The sequence below is a fragment of the Simochromis diagramma genome, unplaced genomic scaffold (genome assembly GCF_900408965.1).
Source record: "Simochromis diagramma unplaced genomic scaffold, fSimDia1.1 OVJJ01000344.1, whole genome shotgun sequence".
Lineage (NCBI taxonomy): Eukaryota > Metazoa > Chordata > Actinopteri > Cichliformes > Cichlidae > Simochromis > Simochromis diagramma.
In genome coordinates, this window is record NW_024387375.1 from 13,917,568 (window position 1) to 13,936,791 (window position 19,224).

Consider the following 19,224-nt stretch of genomic DNA (forward strand, 5'->3'; position numbering starts at 1 on the left):
CCGCCTTCCCCAGCTTACTAGCGGAAGATGGCTGAAATAAGCTTATACACATATGTAACATTTATTTATTCATGAATTCATTCATTAAACTTCCTTCTGTGCTGTAATATTGTAGGCAAATATCATTTTGCATTTGACCAAATCATGCAATATAAAGCCAAGCATGAGGCATGAGCCACTACTTTCTCTTTCTCTCTAAAAATAAAAAAAATTCTTAAAATATAAATTTTTTAAAAATTGAATAAAACTAATCTGCATCTATATTTCTTTAAAAAATATTGAGAGATTTAAGGTATGAAACTTCAGGTTCTATACCCTTTTCCGTATTTTGCTGACATTTTTTTCTACATTTCTTCTCCTCATCTTAATGCCTGACAATATTATTAAATACTCACGCCCCATGGGGAAACTTCAACAGATTAAAATACATTAGCTTTGAGTGTTGTTACATCCAGCCTGCTGTTCACATCCACCTTGATAAAAATACAGGAATAGCAAGATGTGTCAGTTGTTTCTGTGAAATCGAATCAGGTATAATACAATCTGAGAACGGTGTTCAGACTTCTTTTAAAGTAAATTTGCACATGTAAAGATATCTGTGCATTCATTGTTACTTATTGGTATTTACTCTATGCTGCATGAACAGGTATACCGAATCCCCAAGACACTGCATAAGGGAATTTCTGTTGGATTTTACTTTTCAGCTGCAGACACAGATCTTGTGTAGAACAAATGTCATCAGAGTCTGTCTTTTTGGATATAAAGCATAAACAAGACAAATCAAGGACTCAGGCAGTTTTTTTCTGTCATTTTTGAGAAATCAGTGCTATGTAACTGTTGATGAGATATGCATGGTCAAATTAATAGGATTGTTTGATTTACAAAGAAAAATTTACCTCTCCCTCTGTTTAGACATTCACAAAGGATTAAATGGGCATCTGGAAATTGTGGTTCCATGACAAGCAATTCTCTCTCATATGGCTCCAAGAAAGACAAAGAGAGCAAGCTCCAAAAGGTACCGTCAAGATAAAAAAATATATTTATATGTCTTTAATTTTCATTCAAATTTTTCCTATGTGAGTTAGAGTGACAGAATAAAACACATTTAACTCTTAAACATCATGCCACATGTGTTTGCATGCTAATTACAGCTGAAAACTAACATACAGTATAAGCATTATTGTCCAAAAGCTGTTTTTCAGTTTGTGATGTTAGGATTATGAATGTGTCTTGAATCCTGTTTTCATGTGTATTTGGGATGTACGCTAGATCTTTGGGGTGCAATGCAGATGTCTTTAAATCTAAAGCAGAAAAACAGTCTTCTCCAAATTTTAAAGCCACTTTTAATTGTTCAGCTGTAAAAGAGTGTGGTTGTGGAACACGTCTGGGGAAAAAAAAGAGATGCTAGAGGCAGTAACCATAATCTAGACTGATATTCCTAATACTAATGTGGAAACTTGGTTTCTGGACAAAGTCACTGTGTTCAAGTCAGTTCTCAACAGCAGAGTAATGAGGTAACTTATTAATTTATTTGCTCACACATTATAAAATACAGCAATGTAAACACTAACGCTGCATACTACTGTATGAACATACAGTAGTTTATACCTACAAATACACACAAAACTGAACACTGCGTAGGATTGTTGGTAAACTGAGAGCTGATTTGTTTCTCTATGCTGCCTCAACAGCTGTCAGCAGGTAAACTGAAGATCCGAGTGCTGAAGGATGAAGAACTGACAGGTGAGAAGTTTACAGTCACAACTTGAGTTTCAGAAGTGAAATATCTGCACCAGGTAGGCTTGACATGCAGGCGTACTCTTGGCACTATATTGAACTTCCTTCTACCATCCACTTGGACGTTAATATGCAAGAGCATTCTTCACAGTTAGTTCTGTACGAGGGATACTTGAAAAGGCAGGTACCAAACTCTGGAGTTTTTCCGTTAAACACTGATCTGTCTAACAAATGTTTAGCTTTGGCATACTTATGTTAAACATGATGGAAAGAAAATCATCAGGCGCAATAGTTAAATGTCTCTGCGTCATGTATTAATTATAAACAGCTAAGAAAACGTCTTAAAGGACTGTCTTTGGTGTGCACAATATGTTGTAACAGGCAATATAACCTTTGGTTTTGTTGTTACATTTCACAGCAGTGTGTGAACTAGTTGTACAAGCAGGCTAACTGCTTTAACAACTTTTTGCACCAATAACAGACGCACTTTTGATACTTGTGTAAAACTTTGCTGTACATACTAAACTGTATCTCTCTGTGTTTTTCTTTTGGTCATGGTCGTCAGTTGCATAATATCCCTTAAATGTCAGGAATATTAAATTAAATACCCTTACCGAGAGTTAATAACAGTGCACTTGCTCTTTTTAGCCCCGCCTCAACCACCACCTCCACTTCCTACCCAGACGGCAAGAAAAAGCAGACTGAGGGGAACAGTATGTGGACAATGTGAAGTCAAGACTGCTGGAATAGTATGCACGCAAAAACTGTCACACCTGAACAAATGCAAACAACACTGTATGGCAAAAGTCACTTTAACTGTCATGGATGCAGGGTTTGTTTGGCTTTGTCACAAAGCAAAAATTGTCTGTTTGAAAGATCAGATTTTACTAATTGGCAAGTGATTTTGCCCTTTCTCATTGGATTCAGGTAAAGGTTTTGTGTGTTAATAAGGCAGGCACACACACACATACACACACACACACCAAACACTTACACGTGCAGCACTAGGAGCCAATTCACTTGATCTGTTTTCAAAGTTTAAATGTTGAATGTCATATTTTCAGTCCCCCCCCTTTCATTTTTCTTTGGAGTCCCCTCTTCTCACCCATATATCTTACTGCAGTTATTATATAGATTTGTTTCTCTTCTTCCTGCATCAGCTGTTAGCTCGTCTGTCATTCAGATGCTCATTTTCACCTGCCCACCTCCCTCTTTTGTCATTATGTGTTTACCCATCCTTCTTTCTTCCTCGTGTTTTCTCGTCACTCCTCCTTTTCAGTTTTTCCATCTGCCATATTCTGATCTGTTTCTGTCTTTCTTTCTGCACTCCCTTATTCATGTCTGTCTTTTTCTTTCTTCTGCCTTCCTCTCTCTCGCTGTGCCTCAACTGTCCAATCTGTTGGTCTATCTGTGTGTTTGTGTTTGCACTGATAACAGTTTAGTTGGATCCATTCATCGATACTTGAGACCTCTGAGGGCACCATTGTTTATTCTTTCTCGCTCTTCATCCACTGCTGCTCAGGAGGAGGGATGACGGCCTGAAACTGTATGTGTGAATAAGAGGGAGAAGGAGAGAAATGAAGCCTTACCGTCTGTGTGTGTGTGTGTGTGTGTGTGTGTGTGTGTGTGTGTGTGTGTGTGTGTGTGTGTGTGTGTGTGTGTGTAATGGACTGAGCTGAGTAATGCATGTTTGATGACCAGTTGCTCCCATGCTCCCACCTCCTAAATCCTCAGCTCCCTGTGTAAATCCTATTCTGTGTTTCACTATGAAGCCAGCAGACTTTAGTATTGAATAAGTGATGCTTCTATGAGAACGAGAACAAGAACAATGATGGTAAGAGCGAGGGAGACTTAAAGAGGAATTGAAGGAGAGGCAGGGGTTGAACTGATTGAGCTGACATCTACAATTTTCCCCCCTTTTTGTTGTGGAATAACTTATTTAAGTGCAGCACACACAGTATGTTAAAATATAATGTGATGTGATTTGCTTGATAGTGCGTTTGATGATGATGATGGCTCTGAACTGTCCAATGAAGGGCCGGATGCCCCCAGTGTCCCATAGTTATGGGCTTAATGGTTGTGCTTATGGTAGTCTGGGCAAGCACATAGGCTAAATGCATCCACAAATACACACAATGCCCTCATGCGCACACACATTTTGGATAGCCCTCGTACCCTATAATGATGGCAATAATGGGAAGCGTTACAACTGTCTGTGCCATTCTGTCTGGAACTGCACTTATGCACACAAATGCTCACACACTCACATATGCACTCATAAACGCACAATCACACATCTGTCCTTTTTTCTTTTTTTTTTTAAAAAAAAAAACATGACTCATTGTAATAAAAATGCTGAAATCTCATGTGCAACACACACTGCACACCTAGCCTCATGCTTTATTCCAGAGTCATCCAGGCAAAGAAGAAAAAAAAAAAAAGCTACCTCATTTCTCCCTGTGTAGTAGGAAGAGTGCAGTGATATGCTGCTTGCAGTCTGATAGGGATGCCTAGTCCCAGAGGAGTGGTTGTAATTTATCCTCAGGCCTGAGAGGGGAAATGAGGCCCTGCTTTATGGGACCATTAAAGGGCAATGTCGCAGCTGCAGGTTTGCGTGTACACGCACTCACACACATACTTCCATGTATGGATAAAAAAAGAAAAAAAAGAATGAACACACAGCATCACCCATAAAGACATTAATTACAGAAATACATAATATGTATCTAAATAAAAAAAAAAATTACTGGATTAATGTTTGAATCAGCTGGTAGAAATTTACACTGTAAGGTTATTCATCCAGAAATCAGCATGGAACTGTGAATCATTGTGTTTGTTGTACTGCTTTATTTATTATAATTATCTATTATTCATCTATGAATAAACAGGTGTAGACATAGCAAATATGCAAGTGAGCAAGAAACAGAAAGCTTCCAAGTCATTAGATCAGGAACTGCATCACACTGTCACAAAAGAAATAAATGAAATAGAGTTAAGTTCCTCCAAGGATAAAAAGAATCGGTAGTGTTTCTTTAAAGAGCGCACTAAACTACACTATTTTAAGTGATGGTGTTGGTAATAAAACCTTGATCTATTGAAAAAGAAACTTGCATGCATAGTGAAGGAAACCAAACACAGGCTAGTTGTTGCTTGACTGTTTGCTTTTTCTCCACCCTAGCCTCCGTATCTCCATTGCACTTGCCCTTGCTTGTGTGCTCTGTCCAAAGCCTGTTTCCCAAACCTGCTGATGCAATGACTTTTTCCCCACTAACAAGACCTGATTCTTACAGATAGAAATTATAATGACCTCCCTTAAGAGGCATTCACTCAACCACACTCACAACACACATGTGCCAAGCACAAATGCACCAATGTGCACACAGCTAGCACACACACAAACACACACACATGCATCTTGCAGCACCACGCCAGTTTATAAGGAAAGGTTGAGGTTACATCTTTAGCAAAAGAGCGCTTTACCTACCAGTGCAACCACTTGCATGAATTAATATATATGCATACAGTACACAGACATGCACAGGCAGTGACCATTGTTTTTTAAACTGAAAGACATAGAAACACACTATAAAGGTGGGTGTTTTTATATGCAGACAGACTGATGGCACTTGGTCTATGTGTTGCAGATGTGTGCTGAATGCACTGAAAACTACTGCGTTGGCTGTTTTGCCAGATTTCACCATAAGGGGGCACTGAAGTTCCATAAAATGATTCCCATTCAAGTGAGTGTTGTTTGCATATGTATCAAATCTATTTTCTCTGTGTCCAACTCTCTTTTTTTCTTTGTCTTCCACTTATGCTTTCAGTAATAAATGTTTTGATCCTATTCTTCTTCAGCTTTACTCATTTTTGTCTTTTTCGTTTCTTAGATAGCTGATCATTATTATATCTTCATAACTATCTCTCATCTTTTTTGTCATTTCTCTTCTTCAGAACATCATACTAGTTTAGTATACACAAGAACACACACAAACAGTACGCAGGGCTGGGCAATTACACGAATAAAATCATGAATTGACTTTCTAACTGACCCAATGTCACTTGAGTCAATATGTTCAATAAATGAATTTTCTCACACTAGCAGCTAACCTAAACTTATTGCTCTGAAGACTAATTTACTTGTGTTTAACATGAACAAGTCAAAACTTAACTTGCTAACAAACAGCTGACCATTTTTTGTTGCCATGCTTCTGTGTCCATTCTAACTGTGGTAGCTAGCAGCCAACCTGTTTCACTGACGCTGATCCCTCACCAATGAATGACAATGAGGAAAGTAAAACTTAGCTCAAATTTGGAGAAACAGAAACAGCGAGAGCAATCCAGCATGACCGGTTTTGGGTGAGGGGAAAAAAGACAAAGGCTAACTATAGGAGAGCGAAACAAAGTTTAACAATTAATGATTAAATCCGTTATGATGTATAAACACACATAGAATGAAAAGTATTGAGTGAACAAGAAAGTTTTTGTCTATCCTTTAAAGTCTAATCTATAATAAAAAATTACAGAGAGTGCCTGGTACTATGAAATCTTTAACAGAGCCAGATTAATTGAGGTTTTGTATGTGAGGAGAAGGGCTTTAAATTCATTCAATTTCATTTGTATAGCGCCAAATCACAACAAATCACCATTTATTTATTTATTTATTTTTGAGTCTTGGCTGTCGTTTGTTTTGTTCTATGTCAAGTACATCCCAGACTGCTTCAATAATGTTGAAACCGTGGCATCAGAAGTCCACGCTCTGGGTAGTTCCTAACTGGTGGTGCTCCATTGTGTGTTTGCTATCAGATATGCTTTTAGTACATTGTTAGTGTGTTTGGGATCATTGTCAAGCTGAAAAATGTAGCAGTTGAGATGGTTGATCAAAATCTGATCCTTTTCTGTGTTCATAATTCCACCGATTTTGTCAAGATCCACAACTCCACCAGTCTAAATACAGCACCAACCCATCACAGAGCCTCCGCTGTGTTTTACAGATGGCTGTAGACACTCACTGTTGTACCTCTCTCCTGACCTCCTCTGTACATATTCTGATGAGGACTTGAAGGATTTGAAGCTAAAATTTCAAATTTGCATTCATTACTCCATAAGACCTGGTGCCACTGGTCCAGTCCAGTTCTTGTGTAATTTGACATACTAAAGCCTTTTCTCCTTGTTTCCCCTCCTTAAGAATGGCTTCTTGAGAGCCACCCTTCCATTGAGACTATTTCTGATCAGGCTTTAGTCAACAACTGATGAATCTACTGAGGGATCAGGTCCATCCCTCAGGTCCTGTGTCAGGTCTTTGCTGGATTTTTTCCTATTTTCTCCGGGCATGACTTTCAGATACTGTTCATCAGCTAGAGATACCGTTAAGCCACTTGTCCAGTTTGCTCAGGCACAGGGACTGGACCTGACCAAAGCAGTCAATCTATAAAGAAAAGCTTTGAAAGGTGTTCAGAAAGCCTGCAGAACTATTGCTCAAGACCACATTAAAATTTACAACAAAGTTTGGGTTCTTGCAAGCAAAATATAAAGAAACAGTTGGCTCAAGACTTTTAAAGAGCACTGCATCTTCACTCTTCAGAGATGATTTTCTATATATCAAGAGCTTAATTTTCAGGTTAAATAAGTGTTTAAAAAAACAGATTACTGAAGGCTACTCATAGATGTACAAAACACATTTCATGGCCCTACCACACTCTTTTAAAGACAGAAAACACTCCTCAACAGCAGTCAATTAAACAGTGCTAACAGCAGTCTTCAGTCAAAGACAGAAAGACAAGACAGCAGGTCAATGTCACAGTTTAATTACAGTAAGCCAATGCTGTTTGCACAGCAGAGGAAAGATTCTATAGATAATGTCTATTAATCTGAGTAGTTGTAAATACCAATTAAAAGTCATGTAGAACAATTGTTTATTAAGTCACAATATAAACAGAAGCAGACAGTGGATGTGCATAGGTACAACAGACTATTATTTAACATATTGTCTAAAAGTTGTCCAAGACCTGAGATTAGATACTCAGACACAAGCCTGCACTTCTCAGACACCTTCAGTGTGTACTTTTGGAAATAGATAACAAGCATACAGATTATATTTTTTGTACTCATATAAACAAATGCTCACTGCAGTATACAATAGTTGAGACCACATGCAAATACACACTCACACGTAGACACACAAAGGCTTGTCTTTGTTAATCAGCAGCCTATTAAGCCAAATTAGTATGGAAAGCATATCTAAAAGGGAAAGCTAATTTATCCAAGGATGTACAGAATAATCAAAAGATACAATATGTCATATGGATATACGCTACTATTCTGTTTCTCGACAAGATGTGTTTCTATGGGTTTCAGCTCTAAGCGTTTTGTGTATTAACAATTAACAATTATTAACAAGCTGTCATGCACTGTTGCTCAGCTTATATGGATACCCTTTTTTGCTTTAATAGGGATGGGTATTGTTAGGATTTTATATCAATGCTCTTATTGATGCTCCATGCCATGTGATAGTGAAAAAGAGTGTTTGACACAGTGGTAAAAGGGTTTTTTTTTGTCTCAGCTTTATGTAAAGGAAGTGTTTGGTAGTCCACCTCCAACACCCAGAGCTGTGGTAATCACCCTGGAATTCAAAATATTAACAAACATAAATTATTTCAGGTCGCCACTGAATTCAAATTAAGCCAAGTTTATATGATCAAACCTAGTGGGGTTTGACCCCACACCCACCTTGATCTAGATCTGTCTGTCTGAAATGTCTGTTGTCTGAGATTGTAGCCAAGTTTACAAATTTGAAGATAGAACAAATGATGGCACAGCGTCTGCCTGCATTAAGACATTTCAATCAGCCTAAGAAGCCACTGTTACAACATGGACTTTTATTTGCTTTTTAGTTGCACAAGCTTTGATTGTGCTTTCATTTAGAAGGCTCAAAAAACAAAACAAAACATCTTTTACTCCACCTTGGTTTTCTCTACCAATATTTCACCCCTTTGCTATCTGTTGTATCAGCCCAAGAGGATGGGGTGCAGCTACACATACACTTTCAACACTGAAGCCCCTCGCACCATTGAGCATTGGAATTTTTTTAAACTTGGCAACAGCCCTCTGACACTCTTTGTTCCTTAGCTCATGTTCCCTTATGTAGTTGTTGAGAGAGGATTTGATTTTAGCATCTTACTACAGTCCACTGACGAAGCTTTGGCTACTGCTTGGAACTATTTGCATTTACAAAATTGCTAAAATCCATGCCAACTGTATTCCAAGGTTCATAACTACAGTTAGCTCCATATATATTTGGACTCTGACACAAGTTTTTTTTTTAAACTTGTTTATTGAAACATATTCCAATTATAGTTATATATTGGATATGGACATGATTTTAGACTCTCAGCTTTCATTTGGGGTTACCTACATTCAAATTGGATGAAGGGATTAGGAGTTTCAGCTCCTTAACACGTTTTTAAAGGGTCCAAAAGTAATTGGACAATTGACTAAAAGGCTATTTCATTGGCAGTTGTGTGTATGATGATTTGATTTGAGGTGTGGTGCTTTTATCTGGAAGATGCAGTCAAAGGAGCTGAAAGCTATCCTTAAGCTGCAAAAACAAAACAAAACAAAAAACGATCAGAGAAATTGCTACAATATCAGGAGTGGCAAAATCTACAGTTTGATACATCCTGAGAAAGAAAAAACGCACTGAGCACTCAGCAACGCAAAAAAGACCTGGAAAGAAGACAACAGTAATGGATGATCGCAGAATAATTCTGCAGGAGGTAGGCGTATTGATATCCAAGTCTACCATAAAGAGAAGACTAAATGAAAGTAAATACAGAGGGTTCACTGTAATGTGCAAGCCACTCATAAGCCTCAAGAATAGAAAGACTAGGTTGAACTTTGCTAAAACACATCTTAAAAAAAGCCAGCACTGTTCAGGAAAAACATTCTTTGGACAGATGAAACCAAGATCAACCTCTACCAGTATGATGGTAAGAAAAAAGTATGGAGAAGGCGTGGAGCAGCTCACATTCCAAAGCATCATCTGTAAAACACGGCGGAGGCAGTGTGATGGCCTGGTTGTGCATGGCTGCCAGTGGCACTGGGACACTAGTGTTTATTGATGACGTGACACAGGACAGAAGCTGCTGAATTCTGAGGTGTTCAGAGTCATACTGTCTGCTCAAATCCAGGAAAATGCAGTCAAATTGATGGGGAGGCATTTCATAATAGACATAATTGACAATGACACAAAATATACAGTCAAAGCAACCCAGGAGTTTATTAAAGCAAAGAAGTAGAATATTCTTCAATGGCCAAGGTAGTCACCTGATCTTAATCTAATTGAGCATGCGTTTCACTTGTTGAAGACTAAACTTTGGACAGAAAGGCCAACAAACAAACAGCAACTGAAAGCCACTGCAGTGAAGGCCTGGCAGAGCATTAAAAAGTAGGAAACCCAACATGTGGTGATGTCCATGAGTTCAAGACTTCAGGCTGTCATTGTCAGCAAAGGGTTTTCAACCAAGTATTAGAAATAAACATTTTATTTTCAGTTATTTAATTTGTCCAATTACTTTTGTTCCCCTGAAATGAAGGAACTGTGTTGTCTCTGTCCAAAATTGTATGGATGTAACTGTTCATCCTGTTCATCCTGTAAATCTTTCTAAATTTTCCAGTTCAACTTTGTTTTTACACCCGGCCTTTGAATATTCTTCCCTTTTGCTGTATCCAGGCAGAGCAAAACGAAACATGATATCATGACACTGTCAGCTTAATCTTTTTTGGGCAATTTTCTGACAGTTACGTTATTCTTCCACAGCATGTCTTTTATCCTGTCTTCCTTCTTTCACCCCAACCGGTCGCAGCAGATGGCCCCGCCCCTCCCTGAGCCTGGTTCTGCCGGAGGTTTCTTCCTGTTAAAAGGGAGTTTTTCCTTCCCACTGTCGCCAAAGTGCTTGCTCATAGGGGGTCATATGATTGTTGGGTTTTTCTCTGTATCTATGAAGCGCCTTGAGGCGACTTTTGTTATGATTTGGCGCTAAATAAAATTGAATTGAATTGAATAAAAGAATTAACACATAAATAAACACTGTTTGTACAGGCACTTTGGTACTGACCGGTCAGGTACCGACCCCACTTTATTTATGTTTCCTTGTACTTATCCCGTGTGCTACCTGACTTCTCATTGGCTGGAGACACTGATGTGTATACAGTAGCCACCACAGTGAAACAAAGCCATGGATACTGACAAAGAGAAAAACTGCACACACTGAAGTAGCTCTATAAAACCACACAAGACAACTGTCCATCTACATCTCCTCAGTGTTCATCTCTGTTTCTATCCTCACTTTAGTCCCTTGTAATGCAAAACTGTGTATTTTGGCAGGACATAAAGACCGAGGATTATACACATGCAGCTGATGCAGGCATATCTCTTTCTCTCTTCTGCTAATCCTGTTTTATTTGCCTTGGAAAGAATGAGGGAGGAAGAGAGACAAAAAGACAAAATGAATATTAATTTCATCACTATGCTGTTTTGGGGCTTTCATCTGTGCCTCATCAGCTCCTGTGTCCAGCCGCACACACACTCTCCCAAACGTGGTTCAATTAATGTTTGCAGAGCATTTTCAGTATTTGATTTAGCCTAACCTGTAGGGAGTACCAAATGAATATGGTATGCTATGATATATCAAGAAACTTAATAGCTAAGTTTAAGCTTTACAGCATTAATTATAATTGACAATAGTGTGCCTAATTTAGCAAATGTAAAGGTTATGAAAATGTTCTATTCTCATACTACCCTCACCCCCTCACTCTTTCTTTCTAATGCTTAGAAAACTTACAGCACTGTAAAACTTAGCAGAACTCTGGTGGTTTTAGAAACTAAAAACTATGGTTAAGTAATTGATTGATGCGACTGGGCGAGTTTACTTTTCATTGTTGTGCGCAAAGTCTTCCCTACATCACTTGTCTGTTTCCAAAGGGAAAGTTAAAATTACTCTCTTGACCCTAATAACATACTCTCTTGAAGGCAAGTTCAGTGATCCTGATTTCACAGCTAAACAACATCCTGGAAAAATTATAGATGGGATTATCTCACTTACAATAAGTGATACTATGTGGCACTGTGTTGGACAGATTTTCCAAGTGAACGAGAATCTGTGTGCACAATTAAGAGCTAATATTAATGACGAAAACATCATGATTGTTTTACCATTTTAAGCCGTTGTGTAAACTTTAAACTGCATTATTTTTGATGTCAGATTTGAAGGATGGCTTTCAGAATCTTAACAGTTAAACCCAGTAGAAGAAAGCTTTGATAATCCCAAAAGACTGGCAAAAACACTTGAACAAAACTTTTCACCCTTAGATATGAGGCTGAATTAACTTAAAAAAGTGTCTATGAATTCTTGACAGTGCATTATGATACGGTATGATGATATGAGTGCATACTTTCGGACAGTTTCTCCTTGAAGGCATTTATTGTATTACAATTAGCTGTACAAACGAAAAGTGACAGAAGTTGTCTGAAGAAGGAAAAAAGAAGAAAGGAGAAGTTCAAAGCTGTACCCACTCTATGCAGTCTAGGGCTGTCCCAAATACCGTCTTTGAGGATTTGAGGCTTTAGTGATTGTCTGACAAAAATTCAAAGAGAAGACTGCTGCACTTACAGTTACATAACGACTTGCCATGGTTTATATTCTGACCTGTTAAACGTTATTATTATGTAGATTGCAGTTTGAAATTGATTAAAAGGGTACAAGCACATATATGAGTTCATTTGAGGTCATTTGTGAAACAACTTTTAGGAGGCCATCTTTGAAAGTTTTGGTATTATTGCAAACCAAAGACAGAATTTGGATGCTTGACATTTTTTGACAACTTGCTTGTCAGTGCAGCTTATGTAAAATGAGAGCTAGTACAAAGATTAAAGGTAATGAATACAATTATCTGAAAAAGAGAGTTTGTCACAGAACTCCATGCAGTCCTGTGACAAACTAGACACTCCCCATTGTTCAGTAGTTTGCAGAACCACCTTTAGTTACAAATTTACTGTATAACTTTCTCAGCCTCTCACATTGTTTTCGAGGAATATGGTCTGGTTCTTTATTTTACAATGTTGCTTCGTTTATACACAGCTCTCTTAGTGTCCCACCACAACATTTTGACCAGGTTGAGGTCTGGACTTTGCCTGGGAATTTATAACACTTTATTTCATTTTAAATCATTCTGTTGTAGATCTCCTGTTGTGCTGGGGATACTTTCCTGTTTGATGCATGATTTTGGTGATATTGTGACAATACTTCACTCACAAAGTATTGCAGTTTATCACCTGCAAACTTCTTCAAAGTTAAACTTTGTCAGTATCTGTTTTATCCAGTAAGATAATAATCTCGCTTCAATTATTATTTTTTTTGCTTCAGGCATTCCAACACTGTCACAAAAAACTGCCATAAATGTTTCCATAAGACCGAGTCAGTCTGTCTTTGATTGAATGGGGTCAAGTTAGCAATTGCGTGCAATTTGTTTCTGATAATGCAGCAATTAAGTGTGATAGATTTTTGAAAATCACTAATTTGTTGCTATCAAAAAGTGGTTGTAATAACCCTTAAGCTCTAAGCAACCATTTAGTCATCACAAGTTGTGATCGGTCGCAGGATGTGAAATGATTCAGTACAACCAAAAGGCAGCTGCTGTGTTTTTTTGGACTAAAGTCCATAAAGTCTGAGCTGCATCTGAGATCTGAGATGCTCCTAGGTTGCTTTTTGGTATTTTTTATAATTTGTTTTTTTTTTTTTTTTGGAGTTTCTCTGAGCATTGCATGGTCTGACCTTGGGGTGAATTTACTGGGATGTCCATTTGAAGATTGTGACATTGTGTTACCTGAATGCTCTTGATTAGTAAACTGCCAAAACTTCTGCCTTTATAGCTGTGCTCACACTTCATGGTGATCAATAGTCAAGTGCATTTATTAACATCACCTGGCTGCCATTTACTCTCTTAATTCTCATGAAAGCATCAGTGAACATGAAGAATATACTCAGTTTTTCACAGGACTCCACACATTTCTATGAAAACCTTTTCTTTCACATGATATTATTTTTTATTTTATTGGTGGTTTATATATTTGTGCTAAAGCGTATCGGATTAAGAAATTAATATATTGGGAGTTACCTTGTCAGTTACCTTGGCAAAGATCAAAGCTTTGAAGCATTTGTGTCCGCCAAAGGTTTGTATGGTTTTTAGATCATACGTTTCTAAAGGTTGCTACCAGAGTCAGCTCATTGTCTCCATGCTGTCAAAATTTGGTATCAGAAGCACTTAGATAATCTTGATAACAACCACAGTTCATACCTGTAAATAATAATCTGATTACCAGAAAGAGAATCAGAACAATTGCTTCAGCAGTTGCACTGTTTAAAATTTCTTGCGACGCAAAGATTGCAGTCAAAAAAAAAAAAAAAGTGTCCCCAGGTTTGTTGGATTATTTTTCGAGACATTCCCTCTCACAAGATACTAAATTCAGCACTTAGAGTGTATCACCAAATTAGCTGGCCTTTGCTTCTATCACTGATGAGACCAGCGATATTTCAGACTGAGTGCATGTTTCTGTCTAGTTGGGCGAATGCAAATCCATTCATCTATAAGACATTATTACACTGTGTTACTGTGGAAGACCAGATGTAGAATCCTTTACAGAACAAGAGGCTCTGACTAGGAACTCTATATCGTCATACTTTTTGCTTTCAGGAGATAGTGTTGCCAACAGAAACAAATCTTCTGCTAAAAAATGCCTGTTTTCATGGTGGCATAGTTGTGCATAGTTTATTGAGAGCCATCCTACCCACATTTAAAAAATGTATGAGTTAAAAGTCTTATGTCATCTCTATCTCTGTGTCCAGTAAATTGCCTGTGCCTTATCTGAATCTTGTAAGGCAGTGTGAATCTCTGAGGTTGCTACAGGTCTAGTTTCGAGGCTAGCAATAACAAAGTTACCATAATATACAGTACATGCTGCAAAACTTGTTCACGTGTCACCTGAATGACAGCAGCTCCACAAAAACAGGAAAATTGTAAAGTGAACTCGACAATGATGAAGTTGCTCATATGAGAGATCAGTTAAGCTGCTGTTTTAAACAGCTGTCTGTCACGTTTATAAGTGCTGCTGATTTTCTGCCACTTAATGCCACCAGATTCTTTTCTTTTCATATTTCCAGCTTGGTTACAATGTGAACTCTGGGAATTAATACACATATGTTCACAGCCCAGCTCTACTGCCAAGATAAAGACAGGAGAAAAAGGTTTAACTAAAATAACATACGGTACAATGGGGCCTGACTTACTAAGTGGTACAAATTAGGATGAGGCTGTGTTCTTAAAAATGTGCCAGTGAGTACAGAGAACAGTACAGTGAGAACAGTTCTGTAAGTGATCTATTAACAGTGCACTAATTTATAAATAAAGACACAACCAGTTCATTTCAGTCGTGACCATCACCAGAATTGAAGTGTTGTCTGCTAACCAAAAAAATATGCTGTGCAGGATTTACAGATGTTTCAGATTAATTAGAGGCAGCTGAAGGTGTTTTTAATATAAAGGCAATTTTTTTTCTGTCTGAAATTGCTGGGAACTTTGCGTGTGGGATCCCTGTAGACATCTGTTCCCTGGATAAATCTTATGGTTTCGATTACAGCAGGACTCAAAAAGAAGATCTGTGTTATTACAATCCCACCATTAAAAACCTGAAATCTGTATGTAACAGATGTAGAAAAAGACACCACATTAATTACATCAGATCCTGATCCATCCCTGTGTTAATAAAGGGGTGAGGGATGAACTGTTACATTGCCGGGTGCTTAAGTACATGTGTTATTCATTTTTTTCCAACAGGCTGTGTGGCAGTGTAGGTAATATGAAGCCGGTTTGTAACATTCAGACATTAATCTGTCACACTTCACGCCTGTCTGTCAATAAACTGCCAGTTTGAAGGGGAAAAAAGCAGTTGCTCTGGGTGTGAAGACTACTGGGAAAAGACAGATTGACACAGGACATTTTCAATGTGTGCTAATCTGTGTGAGAATGTGACTGAAAACCTGAAACACTGCAAATCACTCTGGTTACTGTAAAAGGTAAATTGGTTACTTGTAAAACAAGAAAAATCCTTGTATGTGTCTTGTATTGGGATTCTTGCACTCTGAAGCTGTGCTCTATTTCATCAAAATACCAATACTACTGAGGAGGAAGTAATATTTGGAGTTTGACCCTAAACATTTGGGGCAAGGGTGTAGTGAAACCTATATAACAGAGCCAAAGCTTGGGTCCAGTCACACAGGTCTAGAGACCAGTTGGCAAGCTCCTGGAAATTACCTACTGGACATTTTTCACTAGGGAAAATGTGCTGGCAGTTTCTCATAGCCCCAGTTACGCACGCCTTATAGACCAGTAAGCTACCCCTGGCAAGCAGTGATTGGTCAGTGAAAAATGGGTATTCCCTGACTAGTTGTTGTCAGTGTAGGAAGTTACTTGCTGTTGCTAGCTAAAATTGGTTTCAAAAAGCTATATGGTGCTGCAACAAAAACCTGCCTGTGATCACTTGGACCACTAGTGGATTGCAGCGTTTGCCTGAAGTTTATATGGAAAATTTCGATTTTTCTGCAAACCCTTGCAAAGTACTCTCTAAGCAGCAACTATGAAAAGAGTGATGCAAACCAAAAATGGAGTATGTCTGCTTTCAGTTAAAGTTGTGCTTTTGGAAGTGTGTTGTTTGAGCAATAAGATACATTTTTTTACCTTGAAGATGATGCCTTTTCTTTTATGATTTAGTTTTACTGCTCAGCTAGTAGTGAGTAAGTGAATAGTTGCAGATTACAGGGTCCTGTTGCAGTCTGCTAGAAACCAAAGAAATCACTACAAGCTTTTTAGTGTAGCACCCTCTTTGTGACTGATTTCATCCAACGACAGCCTGCAAACTCCGGAAACCAGTCAACATGTGGTTGGGGAATACAGATTTTCCCCTGAGGATATATGCACCACATTTACAGCTTTGAGCGATACACCCACCCAATTACACACTTGTTCTGATATCGTCTCTGTCTCTGACTCCAAATAAATTAACATTCCTAGCAACAACTATCACAACCATGTTAGGTGCAAAATAAAACATGTTTTTTTTTTGTGTTTTTAAGTCGATACAATTCGCAGTAAATTGTATGCTGTGAACATTTTGTAAATTAAGTTTATGTGATTCACTTAATGACTCTCCTCCCAAAATCTTGTGTTCTACAAGCAAAACTCCAATGAATACATCTAAAATATGGCTTCCATAAAAATACCCATATCCATGTCCTTTAGTCACAAAATTGACACTGAGCTTCTTTAGTAAATACAGCAGCTTTGGAACATCAGAAGATGGTCTTGCACAGACCATTTGGCGCAGACCATTAGTAAATCTGGCCCTAGGTGTGCTTTCTGTCAAAATATGACTTTATCTCTTTATCTGGACTCACAATATTAGATACTACAGCAGAGTTAGGGGGAATATAGTTATTGAAAAGAGATTTAATCACCTAATTGTTTGTCCACATATAAACAAAAACAAATAAACAAAAAAACAGATTACAGAACAATTTTGTGCATAAACCATGGTCTTTTTGTAAGGAAAGTAAATCTTTCATCTTTCCAGTTCACACAGCTTTTGATAGAGCCTAAATACTGTTAGCCAGTTTCCTTTTTGTGTCACCCACTGACCAAAAAAATGGATATGCATTTTTTTTTTTTACAAAATGCTCTACATCATGGGTCCTTGAGGGCTGGTGTCCTGCAACTTTTCCATGTGTCCCTGTTGCAACACCGCTGAATACAATTAGTAGGTCATTAGCAAGACTCTATAAAACTTGACTGCATGCTGAGGTGGCAATTCAGCCATTTGATTCATGTTACAGCAGCGCATAAGTGAATGAACATGGTGCAATAGAAGTACTTTAAGAAGTACATTTTTCCAAACACTTAAATTTACTTAAATTTACTCAAGTATGGTTAGGGGTTGCCACTTCATCATGCAGTCAAGTTCTATACTCTTGCCAATGACCTACTAATTTTATTCAGGTGTGGTGCAACAGGGACACATGGAAAAGTTTCCTTACATCTTGTCAGTCTACCACCTTTTCTAAATTCCGAAAATGCAGCAAAACCATAGCTCACAAACTAAATTGCACATGATGAACACAGTTGAAATTTGTGGTTACATCTCCATTAAAAAAGTCAGTGATGAAAAATGTCAACAGAACGAGTGTGAGGAATATCTCCAATATGAGTTGTTGTCCATAATTGCCAGAAAAGATGATCAAAATGACTAAAACTCTTATGTAGCTTTAACAAAACTTTCAGTTCCTCAATGTTTTCTTGACTCCACATTTGTTGGTGTATTACTTAAGGACAAAATGTAAGTCTATAGTCTTCGCACCCTTGGTTAGTCATGGAATACAATATTGAATGAAGAGGTGACATTCAGGGCTGGACTGGGACAAAAAATCGGCCCGGGCATTTTGACTAGAGACCGGCCCACCAAAAATGTGACGTCATTCAGGGGTAAAACCGCAAAGGATTCTGGGAACTTGTGGCAAGAGGTACTAGCCATGCAGGCTTTCAATTGAACTCAGTTACACAGCGATAAAAATAAACACAAAAAATGGCAAGAAGCTGTTGTATTATTAACTGCAATAGCCGGTGTTGTGCCAAAAAGTGATTGTCTGCCAAAAACTGATTGCTCGTATTTAAATTGCTATAAGTAACTTGTTGGGCTATAATATGTGAAACATATGTCAAATGCATCCCTCATGGATGACATAAAGTCATCTCTCCACCTCCATCTCTCTCTCCTGCTCTTTTATTTCTCTCTCTCGCTCCATCTCTCTCTGCTGCTCTTCTGTCTCCTCTGTCACAGACTTCTCCACTTTTGATGATAAATCAGCCTGGTGCAACATGTAAGGATTGGCACAATTTGTTAAGATTTTGAGGAGTTTGAGAAACTAACCTTAAGCATAAAATAAAATTTACTATCAGTAACTTCATAGCACCCGCCCAGCAGTATATAAACTCCGTCATGCTAGCTAGTACGTAGTACCAGTTATTCTAAGCGACTGTAAAAAGTCAGCACAACGAAAACAAACTACAACTAAACTTGGTTTATATCTGACACAGATAGACAGCAGGTCATAACTTCTTACCTGAAGTTCAGATCCTCAGCCACTATGACCGGCGGCCGCCTCGGGTCTCTCCTCCTCTTGCCTCCCCTTTCCCTTATCCACCTGCTGGCCTCCACCACTTGCTGATGTTGCTAAATCTGTGGAAGCTATGCCATAGCTACCGCCAAACAATTCAGTTATTTTTACACATTTGGCAGCGTCTTACGGAGCCCCACAGGGGACATGAGAGAAAAAAAAAATTAAGACGGACTTTTGCGAGATCTCGCAAAACTAACTCGGGATCTCG

The 19,224-nt window shown here is 38.2% G+C and overlaps 1 protein-coding gene across 6 annotated transcripts in view; it reads left to right on the plus strand.

The window, feature by feature from the left end:
• The window catches only part of zbbx (zinc finger, B-box domain containing), a 74,453-nt gene that overhangs the window by 11,938 nt on the left and 43,291 nt on the right, over window positions 1-19,224 (plus strand). For 4 of the 6 annotated variants that reach the window (XM_040009191.1, XM_040009192.1, XM_040009194.1 and 1 more), the window contains exons 4-7: window positions 913-1,015; window positions 1,692-1,743; window positions 2,386-2,486; window positions 5,382-5,477. In XM_040009191.1, the coding sequence (XP_039865125.1) occupies window positions 913-1,015; window positions 1,692-1,743; window positions 2,386-2,486; window positions 5,382-5,477 (352 nt within the window). The remainder of the gene's footprint in view (window positions 1-912; window positions 1,016-1,691; window positions 1,744-2,385; window positions 2,487-5,381; window positions 5,478-19,224) is intronic. The other 2 variants (XM_040009193.1, XM_040009196.1) reach the window with 2 other exon arrangements.